Source organism: Eleutherodactylus coqui, chromosome 8, assembly GCF_035609145.1.
Source record: "Eleutherodactylus coqui strain aEleCoq1 chromosome 8, aEleCoq1.hap1, whole genome shotgun sequence".
Classification (NCBI taxonomy): Eukaryota; Metazoa; Chordata; class Amphibia; order Anura; family Eleutherodactylidae; genus Eleutherodactylus; species Eleutherodactylus coqui.
Genome location: NC_089844.1, coordinates 53,633,586 through 53,653,947, shown reverse-complemented (window position 1 = coordinate 53,653,947; position 20,362 = coordinate 53,633,586). Strand labels below are relative to the sequence as shown.

Below are 20,362 nucleotides of genomic sequence, written 5' to 3'. Positions count from 1 at the left end.
AAATTTTAGGCAGTCATATAATATAGCAGAGCACCAACCTATAGCTGGGATTAAAGGGTTGTGCCTTGAGAAAAAGCCCTGTCCAAACGCGTTATTAGTTGTCTATGAGCGAGAATGGGGAGTTGCTCTGTAAGAGTCGCTCCAGCTCTGGTGGACCCAACCAGTTTATGCATTACATATATGGCCATGCAAAACTACATTTCCCTAATTCATTGTAGTGATAAGACGTGTCTTCCTCTATGATTAGTGTTGAGTGAACCAAACCAGGGGAACCCTGTTTTGGGTCGAATTTCGCTGCAAGTTCAATTTCACACAAACCTAAACTGAGCTTTTAGCAAAGTTCTACCAGAAACAGGGTTCTACTGGTTTAGTTCACTCAACACTAGTTCTAAACATTTGGGTATGACACTGTCTAAGAGCCATAAAAGCACTGAATAACATTCCCAGAGTGTTATCCAGGGCTTTTATGGCTTTTAGACATTGTTATTCATGAATTTTAGTTGCAGGTTGGTTCAAACTAATTTAGACTTTTGGCAAAAGTTCGGCAGACTGGCTAACTAGAACTTTTCAACCAAGTTTGCTCATCACTGCTGGTGATGATAGAGATTCCCATGGGTAAGAGACACCAGAGATGCTGTGATCAGCTAATAGTTGCATAAGTTTCTATTTCAAAAGCAGTTGCCTTCATGAGGTTAACCTTTACAGGGGTTTATCCAGGATTAAAAATGGGACTGCTGTGTTTGCAGAAACAATGCCACATCAGTCCAGGGTTTGTGTCTGGAATTGCAATTTAGCTTTATTCACTAGAATGGAAATGAGATGCAGTGCCAGAGACAGCCCATGGTAAGATGGGGCACTGTTTTTTGAGAATCCTCAGACGCGTTTTTTCCATCCCAGGACAAACCCCTTTAATTACAGCATATGCAATTCTAAGTCAGTGTTTCTATCTGAAAAAGGAGCTCCCTCTTGTAGTGCAAAGATTCTTTTATACTTTGTTAATAGAGATGAGTGAGCACCCAAATGCTCGGGTCCGCGTTATTCGAGTCGAGCTTTTCGTAAAATTCGAGAGCTCTACTCGAGTAACGGACCCCATTGACTACAATGGGAGACTCAAGTATTTTTGCATTTGGGACACCGGGTCCCGAGCTTTTTTCTTTCTTGGTTCATGTATTTCTCTCTCTCTCTTTCCCCCTTGCCTGCCAGACAAAAAATTTGCCATTGACGCATGCTGCGGTGGGGAGGGGCCAAAACAGGCACGTCACACCGGGGAGAAGCCAAAAACTGGGGCGGGGGCGAATACGCCCTGATGCTCGTTCGAGTAACGAGCACCATCGAGTACGCTAATAGTCGAACAAGCATCAAGCTCGGCAGAGTATGTTCGCTCAACTCTACTTGTTAACAACATTCAACTTTCATTGATAGTTAGGAGCCACATTTAACTCAAAGATGGAGGGACATTTTTAGGCTAAGGTTAGATGGCATACTTGCGCACGACACTCGTCATGCAGCCAAAGATTGCACTATGGCCCGCTACATCACAACCTATTATAAGTGAATATGATCATGTCAGGACTAGCAAGTTGTAGCAACCCAACAATCCCAAGAAATCCAAACCTGATGACTGCATTCACTTGCATTCAGATGCAATGTAGCAGAGCTATAGTGCAATCTTTGGCCATGAGACACTTGTTTCACCAAAAGCCACAATGTACACCTAGCATCCAGCTGGAGAAAATATTATTTCTTATTTCAGTGGAATTGGCACTGTTTGGTGGTTAGAAAATGTCTGCAATAATGTCAATTACCAGTGCAACTCAGGACTCCTATGGCGAGCCACATAGTAAGGGGTCAATAAAAACATGTGGCTTCCAAGCCACTGGTTGGGGACCACTTTCATAGAGGTTGAAATTCTAGAGGGCAGTCACTATCCCAGCCTGATGAACTTGCAGTATCCATGTATTTATGTGGTCTGTAGGCGATGTCACCACCTAATGTCACAGCACAATTTTCTTTTGTATTGGCTTCTATAGTCTTGGTTTATTATAACCATTTTTGCAAATTCTTCCAACTACTGTTTTATATATCTGCTGATAATCAGCAATATGAAAGTCCCCATGTAGCTTCTGTCTGGCTCAAAAATAATGTGAGGTGCAGCTGTCTATAAGAAGTGTCATGCTAGTTTGATACACTATCACACCCCAGTTTATTTAATAGGACAGGTCAATGCTCACAGCCTGGGTTCAGTTTAGATCTATTTGCTTCCTTCCATTACCCTGTAAAGCTGAAACTACTAAAGGGGACACCTGCTATTTCAGAGAGTGCTGCCCCACGGGTGCTTTAAATAAAAAAATACTTCTGCCATCATCGCTCCAGACAGGAGGTGGATTGTATGAGACACTCTGCTGGCTCCTTGGCTACTGAGGGTGTGATGTTTTATAACTTCTCAGCCGAGGCCATCATTAAATGTGCCCCCTGCCCTTCCTTCTCAGCCTTAGCCCTGCAGAGACAAATAATTATTCTCAGCGCTGGTATATAGTGTTCTGTAACCTCCGTGCGGGCACCTGCTTTCTTCTGTCTGCCACGTGAGGAGCAGGAAACTGTTTTCGTAATTGCAGCGACTAGCTGAAAGAGGAGTTAATGCTAAATTGCTGAGCTAGAAGAACTGTCAATTTAAACTACTGGGGTTTTCCCATCCTCTGTAAATGCGTATTCTTTAACTCCTAACATTTTAGAGACATGCATGCTGAAGAATGATTTATTGTCCGTGAATATTTTTAGAACCATGATAATGCCAAGATCATATGTGTGACTAGAACTAGAATTACCTACTAGGTGCTCTCCTTTCGAAACAGAGGATTCATTGCAAGAGCTACTGCTGCTGATGGCGATTTAAACCAAACAACAGAGCGACCTGTTGTTGCATGCTACCTCTACCTTTAAAAAGCAACTTTTCTATCATCTTCTTATGGCAGCGTGGTCACTCGTTCCCATCATTGGAAAGTTCTAAACTCATCTTATATTTCATCATGGCTTAGTGATGTTGACCCAGTCAAAAGACCTCACGAAAATAGCTTCATAAGCCTGTTGTGGGTTTGGAAGCTCATGGCAGTCATTATTCAGTGCAGTTTTTTTTTCTGGAGCATGTGAATGGGGCATCAATTCCCCATTTGCAGAAAACCACTGTCTATGAATACCTTTGTGCATGAAATTTAATACTAAGTTCCTGCAGAAAAAAATGCTGCATTTTTTTTGCATTGAGTTTTCCTTCTTATGCATTTAGAAAGCCTCATATTTGGTTTACAGTCTCCCCCTAGATTCAGGTTTCTGGCTCAGAGGTGTTCATAGCAGTGATTAGCTAGTCGCTTTCAAGAAGGTGCACAAGCTCAGCTCCCCCTCATCTCACCCCTCCTCTTTCAGAGATTGTGTAGCATAATCAGGCCCACTCAATACTACACAGCTATCTCTCTATCCTCTCTCTGAGTAGCTGCTGGTCCCATTCCCTCTCACTGCTGATAAGAGCAGAAAATTCATCCAGAGTGAATTACAGTCCCCTGTAATAGTAGCTTTCTCTGCTGCCTGTCCTCCTGATCTCTTTCATCACCCCTACAGCACTGTCATACAGCCGTCTGTAATAGCTGAGTGGAAAGGCAGTGCATGCATGTTCACAGCAGGGGAGCAGCTGTTGGTTTACTCTGACAGAATTTGCTAAGATTTCAGTCCTCCAGTGTACAGTGCTTTGGAAAACAATTCAAGCATAGAAATCAAACAATCAAAAACTGTTAATGAAAACCAATTACAAAAAGCCTTCATATTCAAAAACACATTGATTGAAAAAGTTTAAAAGTGTACATAGACTTTAGGTTTCACTTACATCAAACTGGAAAAAAAGAGAATCTGTTACCTCTCCTGAAATGTCTGTTTTAGTAAATACTTGTATTTTCCATACTATAACAACTCTGGAGCATCTTTTCCTATAACTTGGGCCCATCTTCTGTTATTCCTTCTAGAAATTTATTTGCAAAAGAAATTGACAATCAGGTGTTACCATTCCCTATGTCAAAGGGGTGTGTCCCTACACAGTGTAACACTGTCAGCAGTTATTGGTCAGTATTAGACTGTGTAGGGACACACCCCTTTGACAAGGGGAATGGTAACACCTGATTGTCAATTTCTTCATACATTTCTAGTAGGAATAACAGAAATAGAACAGCGGAGTTATAAGAAAAGATGCTCCAAAAATCAACATGTCATGGGGAATACAAGTATATACAAAAACAGATATGTATGAAGATTAGCATATTTTTTACATTATATATAATATATATATATATATATATATATATATATATATATATATATATATATATATATAATGTAACAAAATATGCTAATCTTCTGACGTCTGTTTTTGTATATACTTTTACTAATTATTAGTACTATTTATAGTACCAGTGCTTCTGGTGGCGCAATGTGCCACTTACTAATGTAGTGAGAGGGATTGGAGTTGGTCAAAATATTCCTGTGCAAATAGTTCAGGAGCTCACTGAGGAGACATGTTTGCTTGTAGCTTTCACATATCTGCTGCACAAGATTTACAAACTGGTGGCTGAGGTGAAATCACGGCTTGTCGCTATGTCATGTAAGCTGCATTAGCTTCAAGGCAGCGTTGAACCCCCTGTGGTGACATGTTTGCACGACAGTGACAATTAGTTTCAACACTGGGCAACGGTTGATTAGATGAAGGCTGGACTGGTGTTGGCCGCATTAGGACTTGTGATGACATGATATCACATTCAGGAAATGTGAAGATAGCGGCGAAGGACTATGCTTTAATGTTGTTGGTCAGTATGCACCGCCAGCTCTGTATGTGTACATTTGTGAGGTGTCATTTATTGGAGTCTCCACACAGGTGTGCAGTTAACTCACAACCAGGTACAAACTGGCAGACTGAGTACTGCGGTATCCATAGCAATTGAGGCCACAGGGGTTTCCTGTCAGCACACAGCTGCTGTCCGACTCTGCAGGTTTTTAATAACATGAAGGACCTGTGATGATGTCACCGTCATGTGATCAGGGGCGAAGCTCAGAGACCATGTGCTTGATCACCTTACAGTGACAATATTACAGGTCCTGTGAGCACACGGCTGCTGTCAGGTTCGGTGTTTTATATATACTTTAGGACCTGCGTTGATGTCATCATCATGTGATCAGGGGTGGAGCATGTGAAGCACTCACACACTCACAGACAAGTGGTCGTTAGCACTTTGATAAGCATTAGCATATGTATAAGTATTAGTATACATGTATTCTTTATATGGGCACTGCTATAATAAATGCATACTGCATAGTCTGTATCAAGTAAAGTTATATGTGATGTACCTTACCTGTACAAATCTCTGCCCCCAATACTAACAAGGTTGGAAAAGACACTAAGGTCTGTCATGTTCTTTGGCCAGGACTGGATATTAAGATAACCTGAGGAGATTATAGAAGAATATTGTATTACAATTTGGCATTGATTACATAGATGATAATCATATCCTGTGAGCAATACACATATCATAAAATCCGAGAACTCAGTAACTGAAGATTCCCATTAAAAGCATCCTGTCGTCAGGTTCATGCGCCGGCTTATACACTAAAGGGGAGAGAGCTGTCTGTCTTCATGCAGCGGGCGGGAGAGGTCGGCACTATCCACCCTCTGTCTTGGAACTCAGCTGCGAGTCAAACGTCAAAGTCTAGTTATTCTGAAACACTGCCGTGTTTCAGAATAACACTCCCATGGGGGCAACGGGCAACCCTTTCCATGGAACATACTGCCCATGGTTCAAGCAGCATGAACCTGATGACAGAATCCCTTCCACAAATTAGAGTAAAACTAGTCTTATAAAATGTGACTCCTACAACAGAAGCCCTTACCTGTGATCTCTCGGACAGTACGGAAGATATTCAGCTTCTCTGGATTCAGTGGAGCTATATTATGGTAGGCATCGCTGGAAAATTAGAAAAGACGAACAAGGTTATACAGCCTTAGGTCTCATTCTGCACATAAGAACTGTGATAAGCTGTAATTCATGGCAGCAAACACAAGATGGCGCTAACAAAATCCAGTCTTTCGTACATTTTACACCTGTTGCTTCATGTTCAAAGAAGACTGAAAGCTGCGCTGACCTGTATCAGGGGTGGATAATGAAAAATCACAGATTTCAACTCATTTTCAGTGTATATTGTCCTTAAATAATGCTAGTCGTATAATGCCTAACATATACACATAGGTGTAGCAGAGCTGGCATTGTCACTTAAATGGAATCTGTCACCTACTTTTAGCCCTATAAGCTAAGTTTATGGGCAGAAAGTAGGAACCCCCCTGAGTCTGGGGATGTAAGTGTTATACTTACCTTCCCTATAGATCCCCCAGTGTCAGTGCTTGAAGCTGCCGCTCAATGAATTGAGCAGAGTGCTAATTAGTCCGCCCGTTCTAATTTTATAATAGAGGACTACTTAGCAGCGCTGTTAAATGCATAGAGAGGCAGTTACCAGTGCTGACACTGGGGGAGTGATGGGGGAGGTAAGTATAAAACCGGGTCACCTACTTTCAGCCCATAAGCTTAAAGGGGTTGTCTCGCGGCAGCAAGTGGGGTAATACACTTCTGTATGGCCATATTAATGCACTTTGTAATATACATCGTGCATTAAATATGAGCCATACAGAAGTTATTCACTTACCTGCTCCGTTGCTAGCGTCCACGTCTCCATGGCTCCGTCTAATTTCGCTGGCTTCTTGCTTTTTTAGACGCGCCTGCGCTGTGCGGTCTTCTGCCTGGTGAATGGGGCCGCTCGTGCCGGAGAGCTGGTCACCGCATCGTCATCGTAGCTCCGCCCCGTCACGTGTGCCGATTCCAGCCAATCAGGAGGCTGGAATCAGCAATGGAACGCACAGAGCCCATGGTGCACCATGGGAGAAGACCCGCGGTGCACCATGGGAAAAAAAACGCAGTGCATCCCTGGGAAAGGACCGGTGGCCATCTTAGGCAGAAGATTTTTTAAACTCCTTATTTCGTCGGATCGGTGAGTAGCAAGCGGTTTAAAAACCGCTTTAATTTGCTATTTTATGCCAGGGGGGTGACAGGGGGAATGGGGTAAGGTAAAATTTTGATGCTTGCCGCGAGACAACCCCTTTAACTTATAGGGCTAAAAGTAGGTGACACAGTCTCTTTAAGATGCTGAGACTTTAGAGCACTGCAGATTGCCAAACCAGAAGGATCTGCAGTCTTATGTAACAGCACACATAACAAATCATAACCAAGTTGACCTATGAGGCAGAAAATTCATGCAAGGCCTCTTGCTCACAGATGCATTAGGGTTCTGTACTAGCCCTGAGTTGTATGGAGGTATAATATGGCACCCACAGAAGTCTATTGAACCGCACTTCACCTCGATAAGCTATGATTTCAAACAGGAGTGTGCAAAATTATTTTCTATCAGTTCCATACAGCATCCCACAGAAAACAAACAATTGCATTTCATGCCATAATATCCCATATTATGGAGATATTCTCCCATAGTAGCTTTGCAGCTAGGCAAGCATATCTCCAAATGCACCAAACAGTGAGGGGAACACACAGCGCCTACAGCTCCGTAGTACATCTCTGCAGTGTACATCAGCCATAAAGTACCAAATTAGGCTGAACTCTGCTGGGGTTGCTACCTTTTTCACAGAAAAATACTGGCCAAGGTAAAAGCGGCATGGCTTAAGGATGTGGGTAAGGTTGGGGCTTACCACGTGTGCTTTTGCCTCTGTTATGCCAGTAATAATAATGCCTTCTCTCAGTGGCCCCAATAGTAATAGGGTCCCCTGTCAATGGCCCCAAAAGTGTTAGGGTCCCCTCTTAATAGCCCTAATAATCACAGTGCCCTATCTCAGTAGCACGAATAGTAAAAGTGCTCCGTTCCGGTGGCCCCAGTAGTATTTATGCCCCCTCTCAGTGCCCCCAGTAGTATTTATGCCCTCTCTCAGTGGCCCCAGTAGTATGTATGCCCCCTCTCAGTGGCCCCAGTAGTATTAGTAATTCCTTTAGTGGCCCCAGTAGTAATAGTGCTGCCTGTCATCTATGCTGCGGACAGTATGTGCAGGGGCACAGAAGGAGGACTGAGGATCTCTGATTGGCAACCCGACCAGAACTTCAGGGCAAGTTATATCACTTGGTATGGTTGCTGCCCAGCATGAGGCGTTCACACCAGGTAATTATTTTTTACCGTCCGGTAAAAAATAAAGACCGTCTCCAGCCTCTAGTGAAAATTACCAGTCAGGTGGCGAGCCTAACTGTGTCACATCTGTAAAAACTCTAAAATAATATGAAGACTAGGGAAACAGAATGCAGCCATAGAAAGTAAAAGGGAAGCAGTCACATCGGAATCACAGTTCCTGGAAGGACGAAAGGCAATTAATGCTATAGAAGAGAACTACAGCAATGGTTATTGCCCCCAACCAGTGTTAGAGTGGGGTGCCTAGGGCCCACCAGTAAAATGAATTCTGGAAGCCCACTGTTGAGCTGAGGAAGGCAGTGTCCAGAAAGGGAGAATAGTGGCTGGTCTCCTGATGCACCTAGTTATTTAAACCAACGTATGCATCTATGTACAGTGAATAGATAAACTAGCCACTTATTATATAGAAATATAGGCTGTCTGATATGTTGCCTATCTATATGTACTGCGGCAAGTGTAATGTGCCATGTGCCAGGGGAGTGAGAGGCTGGGGTCCTGTGCGCCATGTCCACCTGACTGCAGGGTTGCTGCAACCCACCAGTGAGAAGATGATTGAATGGAGTTCTGGTTGCGTTAGTACACCTAGTGTGGTATGGAATAAATACAGTGAAAAACAATCTGTTTTGGTGAATAGTTTATAATAGGTTGTAGGCTACAGAAACATAAAAGCATTGTCTTGGGAGTTGGGGGGGGGGCCCATCATAACTGAGGTGCTCCATATTATAGACAGTCTTAATCTAGCCTGGGTCATTGGTAGTCTAACACACTACAGACCGCTTTGATTGGACAATGCTGCTCACCTGAGCAATGTTGACCAATTAGAGAAAGGTGTAGTATCTTAGATTACTGAGACACTAGCTATGTACAATGTGCATCCGGTAGTCAGAGAAGCGGTGCAGCAATTTTGGTTTGTCTGGACCGGAGGGCCGCTTGCAATCTCCATACATTTAATAAATCCCAATACATATAATAAATAATAATCAAAGCGAATATTTGATCATTATATTGTATAACGCTTGTATAAAATGTGAAGCAATCATGGCAAAATGTAAAGTTGGCAAATGTTGGGTCGTGAGTCTAAGTATTATTAGACACACCTCGCCTTTCAAGACTGGAGCTACTCTGTGTAGAAAATAGACCAGTGAGAGCAGCATAAAATCAAGTAAGCAGGTTTTCTGTATCTCAGTTTCAGTGCGAATCTACATTAGAATGGGAAAATCAAGCCATGTGAGCAGCTTCGAATGAGCATAGACATTGGTGCTAGATTAGACGGGCCAGTATATCAACCCTGCCAATCTTGTGGGGTTTCTTGTGCAACAAAGTCGAGAGTAGGGCTACTTTAACATGGGCCTACGATCGGCTGAAAAATTGCTCAAAGCAGCGTTTTCCAAGAACACTTGTCCAGAGATCTCCGGCATGTTCCACCTCCATTCACTGAACGACTACTGATCCTGTAGGAAAGCAGCAGTTGTTCAGTCATCCTGGGTAAAATTATCCTGAATTGAGAATTGTGTGATTGATGAAAAAGATCCACCGAAACAGGATACTGCAGACATAACCAACTTGTTGATGCAAGGGGTCAGAAGAGGATGTCAAGAATTGTTCAGACGAACAGGCGGTGCACCGTCAAGCAAATGACACTGGAATCTAATGAAGATGCTGCAGCCAACACATCCGAATGCCTGACTGGTTGTTCCTTAGACAGATAAGTCATAACAGCAGATGACCAGTTCAAGTGCCATCGTTGTCGAGGAGAAACAGTACAGCAAGACTTCAGAATACAAAAATTGAATTACCAAGCAGCGCAAAAACATCGCATGGTCAAATGACTATGTTCCGAAGTCCAAAAGATCTCCAACACACCATCGGATGGGTGACAATTCAGTGGAAATGCATATATGTAAAACTGGCCAATATAATTGATAATTTACAAGCGTAAGTTATAGATTTCCTAGAGCAGATGGAGGTCGCCGGGGCAGTTCATACCATCCTGTCGCGTTACGGTTTACAATGTCTATAATGACATTCAATGCTGTTTTATCATTTTCAGTCTGGCATCTATTAGCATCCCCGATCCCTCCCGGTCTGGGTGAACTATTGCCCTGCGAGGATGCTTACTCCGTTTTAAAAGTTCACTGAGCCGATTTAGTAGTCAGGAGCCATTTCCCTTATTATTGCTTGAGAGTCACGTAGTGCCCGAGACACGTTAGGACCTCGCTACCTTAGTATTCCTCAGTCATGGTGTCCTAACAGGACCTCATCATTTTGGAGTCCTTGCACCTTAATCTAAGAAGGAAGACTGGTACAAGTGAATATATATTTTATCTCAAGGTTATTTACAAGTACAGGCGATTGCTCACACACACGCTCATTAACATGATTCATTTCAGGATCCAAACCTTGTTTTCTATTTGTTAAAAATCACTCAGCAATTCCTGCGAAATGAAATTCCATCTCAAGCAGGGACCCAGCTGGCAATAAGTTTACAAATCCCTAAAGTTTGACTTTTTATTTCTCTGCTAGAACTAAATTGTATAATCTTTCGGTGTAAATGCCAACAGGAAAGATGGTTTTCTCCACCATTATTATTTATGCATTTCAAAGAATGGCAATGGCCCATTGTCACTGGGTTCATTATTTTGCATCGTATGTTGCTAAAGAGAACTACTTAAGATAGGCCAAATTAACTCACAAATGTACTTATCCCTCTGGAAACAGCTTTCACTTGTGTGAGACAGTTTGACTCATGCTATAGTGTTGTTTGTAAGTGGAATATGGAATATAACTAGTAATGAGCGAGCATACTCGCTAAGGGCAATTACTCGAGCGAGCATTGCCCTTAGCAAGTACCTGCCTGCTCGAGAGACAAGGTTCGGGTGCCGGCGGCGGGCAGGGAGCTGCGGGGGAGAGCAGGGAGGAACGGAGGGGAGATCTCTCTCTCCCTCTCTTCCCCCCGCTCCCCCCTGCTGACTGCCGCTACTCACCGCTCCCCCACGCCGGCACCCGAACCTTGTCTCTTGAGCCGGCAGGTACTCGCTAAGGGCAATGCTCGCTCGAGCAATTGCCCTTAGCGAGTATGCTCGCTCATCACTAAATATAACCTTTGCATACCTCCCAAAGAATACACTACTAGAAATATATAGTTCTCTTCTGTATGTATATATATCTTTTACTTTATATCCATGTTTGGTATATGTTCACTTTACGTCAAATAATAAGGTAAAGTCCCCTGGTGCAAGCACCGAGTCATGATTGACTCCTAGGGTGACATCACATTGTTACATTTTCTTGGCAAACTATTCTGCAGGGTGGTTTGCCATTGCCTTCCTCAGTCATCTTTTACCCCCCAGCAGGCTAGGTACTCATTTTACCGACCTTGAAAGGATGAGTCAACTTTAGGCCAGCTACCTGAACCAAGCGGGGATTGAACTGGCAACCTTCAGGTCGTGAGTGAGAGCTTAGGACTGCATTTCTGCTGCTGTAACACCTTGCACCACACAGAGCTCTTCAAATAATAAAAGTTTGGTTAAAAAAAAAGAAAATCTAATTTTGGCTGTTGTCTAAGAAGGGTTTTAATTAGAGATGAGCGAACGCGTTCGTCCGAGCTTGATATTCGTGCGAATATTAGGGTGTTCGGGATGTTCGTTATTCGTGACGAACACCATGCGGTGTTCTGGTTACTTTCACTTCCTTCCCTGAGACGTTAGCGCGCTTTTCTGGCCAATTGAAAGACAGGGAAGGCATTACAACTTCCCCCTGCAACGTTTAAGCCCTATACCACCCCCCTGCTGTGAGTGGCTGGCGAGATCAGGTGTTCGCCTAATATAAAAGTCGGCCCCTCCCGCGGTTCGCCTCAGATGCGGTGTGAGTTAGATGAGGGACAGTGCTGTTTATACCGGAGCTGCTGTAGGGAAAGAATTGGTAGTTAGTGTAGGCTTCAAGACCCCCCAAAGGTCCTTATTAGGGCCACTGATAGCTGTGTGTTGGCTGCTGTTAGCAGTGGGATTTTTTTTTTCTCAAAATCGCCTCTGCAGACCGTTGCACCTGGCATTAGGGACAGAAGTGCTGCATAGGCAGGGAGAGTGTTAGGAGTGAGTGTAGCCTTCAAGAACCTCAACGGTCCTTTCTAGGGCCATATTTATCCGTGTGCAGTACTGTCCAGGCTGCTGTTGGCTGTGCTGCATTTTTTTTGGGCTTCTCAAAATCGCCTCTGCAGAGCATTGCACCCTCCATTGATACTGCAGGGAAAGAATTGTATAGGCAGGGCCACAACACCGTTATTATTCATAGAATATACGCAGTGCTGCCTGTTGGTGGGAAAAAACTGAAAACAAATCTATTTGTCCAGCCTCTGTCCGTCCTTACGGGCGGTGGACACGTGTGAGCTGCGTGAAAAACATTGCTAAATCATACGCAGCCAGCTACGCTTTACTGCTGGGTTCGCCATTTGCTTTCCTTAATTGGGAAAAAAAATACCTGCTCTCCAAGAGTTATAATAACTCTGCTACCCTCACGTTCTGTGACACATAAGCAGGGACACAGCGCAGTTATTAAACTTCGCAGGTTCATTGAATATACGCAGTGCTGCCTGTTGGTGGGAAAAAACTGAAAACAAATCTATTTGTCCAGCCTGTGTCCGTCCTTACGCCTGTGGAGACGTGTGAGCTGCGTGAAAAACATTGCTAAATCATACGCAGCCAGCTACGCTTTACTGCTAGGTTCGCCATTTGCTTTCCTTAATTGGGAAAAAAAATACCTGCTCTCCAAGAGTTATAATAACTCTGCTACCCTCACGTTCTGTGACACATAAGCAGGGACACAGCACAGTTATTAAACTTAGATAATTCATTCACTAGAGGCAGTGGGGCCTTTCGTTTTCCAAAAAGGGCAAAAATTATATTTGGCCTGCAGTCTTGCGCCAATTTATTTCCTGCCTGGGAAATCTAATCACTGGTAATACAGCATGCTGAGGGGTAGGGGTAAGCCTAGAGGACGTGGACGTGGACGTGGCCGAGGACGCGGAGGGCCAAGTGAGGGTGTGGGCACAGGCCAAGCTCCTGATCCAGGTGTGTCGCAGCTGTCTGCTGCGCGATTAGGAGAGAGGCACGTTTCTGGCGTCCCCACATTCATCGCCCAATTAATGGGTCCACGTGGGAGACGGTTATTAGAAAATGAGCAGTGTGAGCAGGTCCTGTCCTGGATGGCAGAAAGTGCTTCGAGCAACCTATCGTCTACCCGCAGTTCTGCGCCGTCCACTGCTGCCAATCCGAATCCTCTGTCTGCTGCTCCTCCTTCCTCCCAGCCTCCTCACTCCACTACAATGACACCTGCTCAGGAGCGGGAACACTCCCAGGAACTGTTCTCGGGCCCCTGCTTAGATTGGGCAGCAGCGGTTCCTCTCCCACCAGAGGAGTTTATCGTCACTGATGCCCAACCATTCGAAAGTTCCCGGGGTCCGGGGGAAGAGGCTGGGGACTTCCGCCAACTGTCTCAACAACTTTCTGTGGGTGAGGAGGACGATGACGATCAGACACAGTTGTCTTGCAGTGAGGTAGTAGTAAGGGCAGTAAGTCCCAGGGAGCAGCGCACAGAGGATTCGGAGGAAGAGCAGCAGGACGATGAGGTGACTGACCCCACCTGGTGTGCAACGCTTACTCAGGAGGACAGGTCTTCAGAGGGGGAGTCAAGGGCATCAGCAGGGCAGGTTGCAAGAGGCAGTGCAGTGGCCAGGGGTAGAGGCAGGGCCAGACCGAATAATCCACCAAGTGTTTCCCAAAGCGCCCCCTCGCGCCATGCCACCCTGCGGAGGCCGAGGTGCTCTAAGGTCTGGCAGTTTTTCACAGAGACGCCTGACGACCGACGAACAGTGGTGTGCAACCTTTGTCGCGCAAAGCTCAGCCGGGGAGCCAACACCAACAGCCTCACCACCACCACCATGCGCAGACATATGATGGCCAAGCACCCCGCAAGGTGGGACAAAGGCCGTTCACCGCCTCCGGTTTGCACCCCTGCCTCTCCCCCTGTGCCCCAACCTGCCACTGAGATGCAACCCCCCTCTCAGGACACAGGCACTACCGCCTCATGGCCTGCACCCACACCCTCATCTCCGCTGTCCTCGGCCCCATCCAGCAGTGTAGTTCAGCGCACCGTTCAGCCGTCGCTTGCGCAAGTGTTCGAGCGCAAGCGCAAGTACGCCGCCACGCACCCGCACGCTCAAACGTTAACCGTCCGCATCGCAAAATTCATCAGCCTTGAGATGCTGCCGTATAGGGTTGTGGAAACGGAGTCCTTCAAAAGTATCATGGAGGCGGCGGCCCCGCGCTACTCAGTTCCCAGTCGCCACTACTTTTCCCGATGTGCCGTCCCAGCCCTGCACGACCACGTCTCCCGCAACATTGTGCGCGCCCTCACCAACGCGGTTACTGCCACGGTCCACTTAACTACGGACACGTGGACAAGCACAGGCGGGCAGGGCCACTACATCTCCCTGACGGCACATTGGGTGAATTTAGTGGAGGCTGGGACAGAGTCAGAGCCTGGGACCGCTCACGTCCTACCCACCCCCAGAATTGCGGGCCCCAGCTCGGTGGTGGTATCTGCGGAGGTGTATGCTTCCTCCACTAAAGCACCCTCCTCCTCCTCCTCCTCCTCCTCTGTCTCACAATCAAGATGTGTTAGCAGCAGCATGTCGCCAGCAGTCGGTGTCGCGCGGTGTGGCAGCACAGCGGTGGGCAAGCGTCAGCAGGCCGTGCTGAAACTACTCAGCTTAGGCGATAAGAGGCACACGGCCCACGAACTGCTGCAGGGTCTGACACAGCAGACCGACCGCTGGCTTGCGCCGCTGAGCCTCCAACCGGGCATGGTCGTGTGTGACAACGGCCGTAACCTGGTGGCGGCTCTGCAGCTCGGCAGCCTCACGCACGTGCCATGCCTGGCCCACGTCTTTAATTTGGTGGTTCAGCGGTTTCTGAAAAGCTACCCACGCTTGTCAGACCTGCTCGTAAAGGCGCGCCGGCTCTGCGCACATTTCCGCAAGTCCCACACGGACGCTGCCACCCTGCGCACCCTGCAACATCACTTTAAGCTGCCAGTGCACCGACTGCTGTGCGACGTGCCCACACGGTGGAACTCTACGCTCCACATGTTGGCCAGGCTCTATGAACAGCGTAGAGCTATAGTCGAATACCAACTCCAACATGGGCGGCGCAGTGGGAGTCAGCCTCCTCAATTCCTTTCAGAAGAGTGGGCCTGGTTGGCAGACATCTGCCATGTCCTTGGTAATTTTGAGGAGTCTACCCAGGTGGTGAGCGGCGATGCTACAATCATTAGCGTCACCATTCCTCTGCTATGCATCTTGAGAAATTCCCTGCAAACCATAAAGGCAGCTGCTTTGCGCTCGGAAACGGGGGCGGGGGAAGACAGTATGCCGCTGGATAGTCAGGGCACCCTCCTGTCTATTTCTCAGCGCGTACAGGAGGAGGAGGAGGAGCATGAGGAGGATGAGGAGGAGGGGGAAGAGACAGCTTGGCCCGCTGCTGACGGTACACCGGCTGATTGCCTGTCATCCTTTCAGCGTGTATGGCCTGAGGAGGAGGAGGAGGAGGAGGATCCTGAAAGTGATCTTCCTAGTGAAGACAGCCATGTGTTGCGTACAGGTACCCTGGCACACATGGCTGACTTCATGTTAGGATGCCTTTCTCGTGACCCTCGCGTTGCACGCATTCTGGCCACTACGGATTACTGGGTGTACACACTGCTCGATCCACGGTATAAGGAGAACCTGCCCACTCTGATTCCCGAAGAGGAAAGGGGTTCGAGAGTGTTGCTATACCACAGGACCCTTGCGGACAAGCTGATGGTAAAATTCCCAGCCGACAGCGCTAGTGGCAGAAGGCGCAGTTCCGAGGGCCATGTTGCAGGGGATGTGCGTAGATCGAGCAGCATGTACATCCCAGGCAGTGCAACAGTCTTTAAGGGCCTGGCCAGCTTTATGGCTCCCCACCAAGACTGTGTCACCGCTCCCCAGTCACGGCTGAGTCGGCGGGAGCACTGCAAAAGGATGGTGAGGGAGTACGTAGCGGATCGCACGACCATCCTTGGTGACGCCTCTGCCCCCTACAACTACTGGGTGTCGAAGCTGGACACGTGGCCTGAACTAGCCCTGTATGCCCTTGAGGTGCTTGCTTGTCCTGCGGCTAGCGTGTTGTCGGAGAGGGTGTTTAGTGCGGCTGGGGGAATCATCACCGATAAGCGTAGCCGCTTGTCAACCGACAGTGCCGACAGGCTAACACTCATCAAGATGAACAAAGGCTGGATTTCGCCAGACTTCTGTTCTCCACCAGCGGACAGCAGCGATACGTAAGCAATACGTAGGCTGCACCCGCGGATGGAAGCTACGTTCTCTCTCACCATCCAAAACGGGGACATTTGTGCTTCATCAATCTGTGTCTAATATTCCTCCTCCTCCTCCTCCTGTTCCTCCTCGTGAAACCTCACGTAATCACGCTGAACGGGCAATTTTTCTTAGGGCCACAAGGCTCACTCAAATAATTTTTCTGAACAATTTTTATAAGTTTCAATGCGCTTAAAAGCATTGGAACTTTAACTTGAACCAATTTTTCGTTACACTGGGCTGCCTCCAGGCCTAGTTACCACTTAAGCCACATTAACCAAAGCGATTAATGGGTTTCACCTGCCCTCTTGGCTGGCCATGGCCAATTTTTGGGATGTACATTAGTACTGTTGATACAGCAATTTTTGTGGGCCCTCGCCTACAGTGTAATCAAATTAATTTTTAGCCCACCTGCATTACAGCTGACGTTACCTCAGCTGTGTTGGGCAATGCAATGGGATATTTTTGTGTACCGCCGGTGGGTTCCAGGGAGCCACCCATGCTGTAGGTGCACACTGAGTTTTTAATACTTCTGTACACTTCTAAAAAACCCGTCTGACTGGGGCATGCAGTGTGGGCCGAAGCCCACCTGTATTACGCACGACATTACTACCTCAGCTGTGTTGGGCAATGCAATGGGATATTTCTATGTACCGCCGGTGGCTTCCTGGCACCCACCCAGGCAGTGGGTCCACAGGGAGTTAAACCTACATGTGTCCACTTGTAAAGAACCCCAGTCTGACTGGGGCATGCAGTGTGGGCCGAAACCCACCTGCATTAACCCTTTCCAGTCCACTGTGTGACCTGTGAAGACATTAGGGTTTAAGGCTGTACAGCTCCGTTGTTGGTAGACGTCCGTCGGGGTTCTCTTACTGTATATTGCCAGCCTCTCTGCTGTCGGAGCCTATCCTACGTGTCAGCTCATGCAGTACTGGCTTTAGCCAGCATATAGCGCCGTTGTATAACAGCAGAAAAAGAGTAAGCCCCCTAGGAAAACCATATACAAATTGGATTGGAAAGGGTTAAGCACAACATTACTACCTCAGCTGTGTTGGGCAATGCAATGGGATATTTCTATGTACCGCCGGTGGCTTCCTGGCACCCACCCATGCTGTAGGTGCACACGGAGTTTTTACTACATCTGTACACTTATAAAGAACCCCAGTCAGACTGGGGCATGCAGTGTGGGCCGAAGCCCACCTGCATTAAGCACGACATTACTACCTCAGCTGTGTTGGGCAATGCAATGGGATATTTCTGTGTACCGCCGGTGGGTTCCAGGGAGCCACCCATGCTGTGGGTCGACAGGGACTTCACAATAGGGAGTTGTACCTGCCTGTGTCTATGAATTAAAAAGCCCGGTCTGACTGGGGCATGCAGACACCTTGACAGAATGAATAGTGTGTGGCACATAGGTTCCCCATTGCTATGCCCACGTGTGCAGCTCCTGATGGCGGTGGCACAGGATTCTATTTATCATTGCTTCTGTACAGCATTGTGGGCTATCGCTCCGCCACTTTTAAAGAGGGTCGCTGCCTAGCCGTGCCAACCTCTGCAGTGTGTGCCTGCGGTCCCTCGTCATGGCAGACGCAATTCTAAATAGACATGAGCGTGGTGTGGCATGAGGGCAGCTGAAGGCTGCGCAGGGACACTTTGGTGTGCGCTGTGGGGGGGAGGGGGGCCGTTTGGGCAGCATGTAACCCAGGAGAAGTGTCAGTGGAGTGTCATGCAGGCAGTGATTGTGCTTTGTTGGAGGTAGTGTGGTGCTTAGCAAAGGTATGCCATGCTAATGAGGGCTTTTCAGAAGTAAAAGTTGTTGGGAGGGGGGGGGGCCCACTCTTGCCGGTATTGTGGCTTAATAGTGGGACCTGGGAACTTGAGATGCAGCCCAACATGTAGCCCCTCGCCTGCCCTATCCGTCACTGTGTCATTCCCATCACTTTCCTGAATTGCCCAGATTTTCACACATGAAAACCTTAGCGAGCATCGGCGAAATACAAAAATGTTCTGGTCGCCCATTGACTTCAATGGGGTTCGTTGTTCGAAACGAACCCTCGAGCATCACGGGAAGTTCGTTACGAATAACGAACACCCGAACATTTTGGTGTTCGCTCATCTCTAGTTTTAATAATGTTTTAATGCTTAAGGGAAGTTCTCTGAAGATATGGTAGTGTCTTTAAGAGCGGCGAGAGTGCAAGGAGCGTCTGGTTCGGAGTAGGAAATCAGTGACTGGAAAGTAGGCAGAGTAAGTTTATAGCGGTGATGAGAAGACGTGTCTGGAGTATCTTCTGCAAAGGGTTTGTGTGTAGAAAGGTATTGGTCTCATGGGTGGGAAATTAGGAAGCGGTGGACTATGGCTGCAAAGTTACTTGGAATCAGCTGCTCCCTCACTCCCTGATGTTTGAATGTAGACAAACATGGTTACCATGTAAGCATTAGTGAAAGCTTAGGATACGGGAGATTAATTCTGAAAATTAATGCTGAGAGACTCGCTCAGTGGGAAAAGCACTTGTATTAATCGAGCCAGTATCCACGCTAGAGATTGCTCCTGTGAACTGGATAGTTGAACTAGCAAAACTTGAACTTGGACTTACACCGCCTGGTAAATGGGACTCGATATTGGACTGCGCATGGTAAACATGTAAAGACTTCCCTGTTGGTCTTCGGCCCAAGAACGGGCATCTGTTACTGTTCATAAAGTTGTTAAGTTTAATAAACGTTCTGTAGCATTACTAATGCAGTCTGGAGAGTTTCAGAACTACCACCTTTGGGCTACTGTGACCTCTCAGGCTTATTATAAAATGAGGCCCTCTGTATGACTGGAACCAGTCCACGAGGCTTTGCTAGCACCTGCACCCACCTACTTCAACGATGACAAGACGATTGTAAACCTGCAAGAGTTTGTTGTGACAGTGCTAGACAGCGCCCAACCAGTCGGTAACTCTCCTTCGGAAAGCAGAGGAGAGCCCAAGCTTGTCTCCTGTTCTACTTCACAGTTGTTTCAATGCCCCACCCTACATACCTACAGAATAAGATGAAACTAAAAGGTAGGAGACACTGATTAGATATTAGAAAAAACTTGCCGACAGTGAGGGTGATCAATGAGTAGAACAGGTTACCACAGGAGGTGGTGAGTTCTCCTTCAATGGAAGTGTTCAAACAAAGGCTGGACAGACATCTGTCTGGGATGATTTAGTGAATCCTGCACTGAGCAGGGGGTTGGACCCGATGACCCTGGGGGTCCCTTCCAACTCTACTATTCTGTGATTCTATGAGCACTGTTCACCTTTTAGAGTTCAATTGGCAGAAAATCTTATATGTGAATGTGATAATATTTTTCTTCCACTCAGACTAGATATCCCCAAACTATGTGTCACTTTCTATGTCATTCATTTCAGATGGAGCATGATACATCTTGGCCCCAATGTGCTGTGATCACAGATAGAAGTTCAATAGCAATGTAAACCAGCCAGTGAATTAGAGGCCATTTGTGGCTCTAAGGCCCCATGCCTATAGCTCCCAACTGTAGATATCATGCATCAAGTATGTCGCCAACATCAGACACGTATCGGCAGATCAGATGTAGCTCCGAAAATTATCATGTGAGCTGCACCAGTAGCGCGCTGTGACATTGGTAATTAAATACCAGTCAATCTTCCCTGCAAAATTGTCGACCCATAGGACACAAGACATGAAATTTGGGGA

General features: G+C 46.8%; 1 protein-coding gene across 1 annotated transcript in view; it reads right to left on the bottom strand.

Annotated features, from left to right (window-relative positions):
• The window catches only part of ERBB4 (erb-b2 receptor tyrosine kinase 4), a 1,004,693-nt gene that overhangs the window by 275,163 nt on the left and 709,168 nt on the right, over window positions 1–20,362 (bottom strand). Inside the window, exons 10-11 of the mRNA XM_066575628.1 lie at window positions 5,920–5,993; window positions 5,385–5,475 (exon numbers count right to left, since the gene is read on the bottom strand). Of these exons, the coding sequence (XP_066431725.1) occupies window positions 5,385–5,475; window positions 5,920–5,993 (165 nt within the window). The remainder of the gene's footprint in view (window positions 1–5,384; window positions 5,476–5,919; window positions 5,994–20,362) is intronic.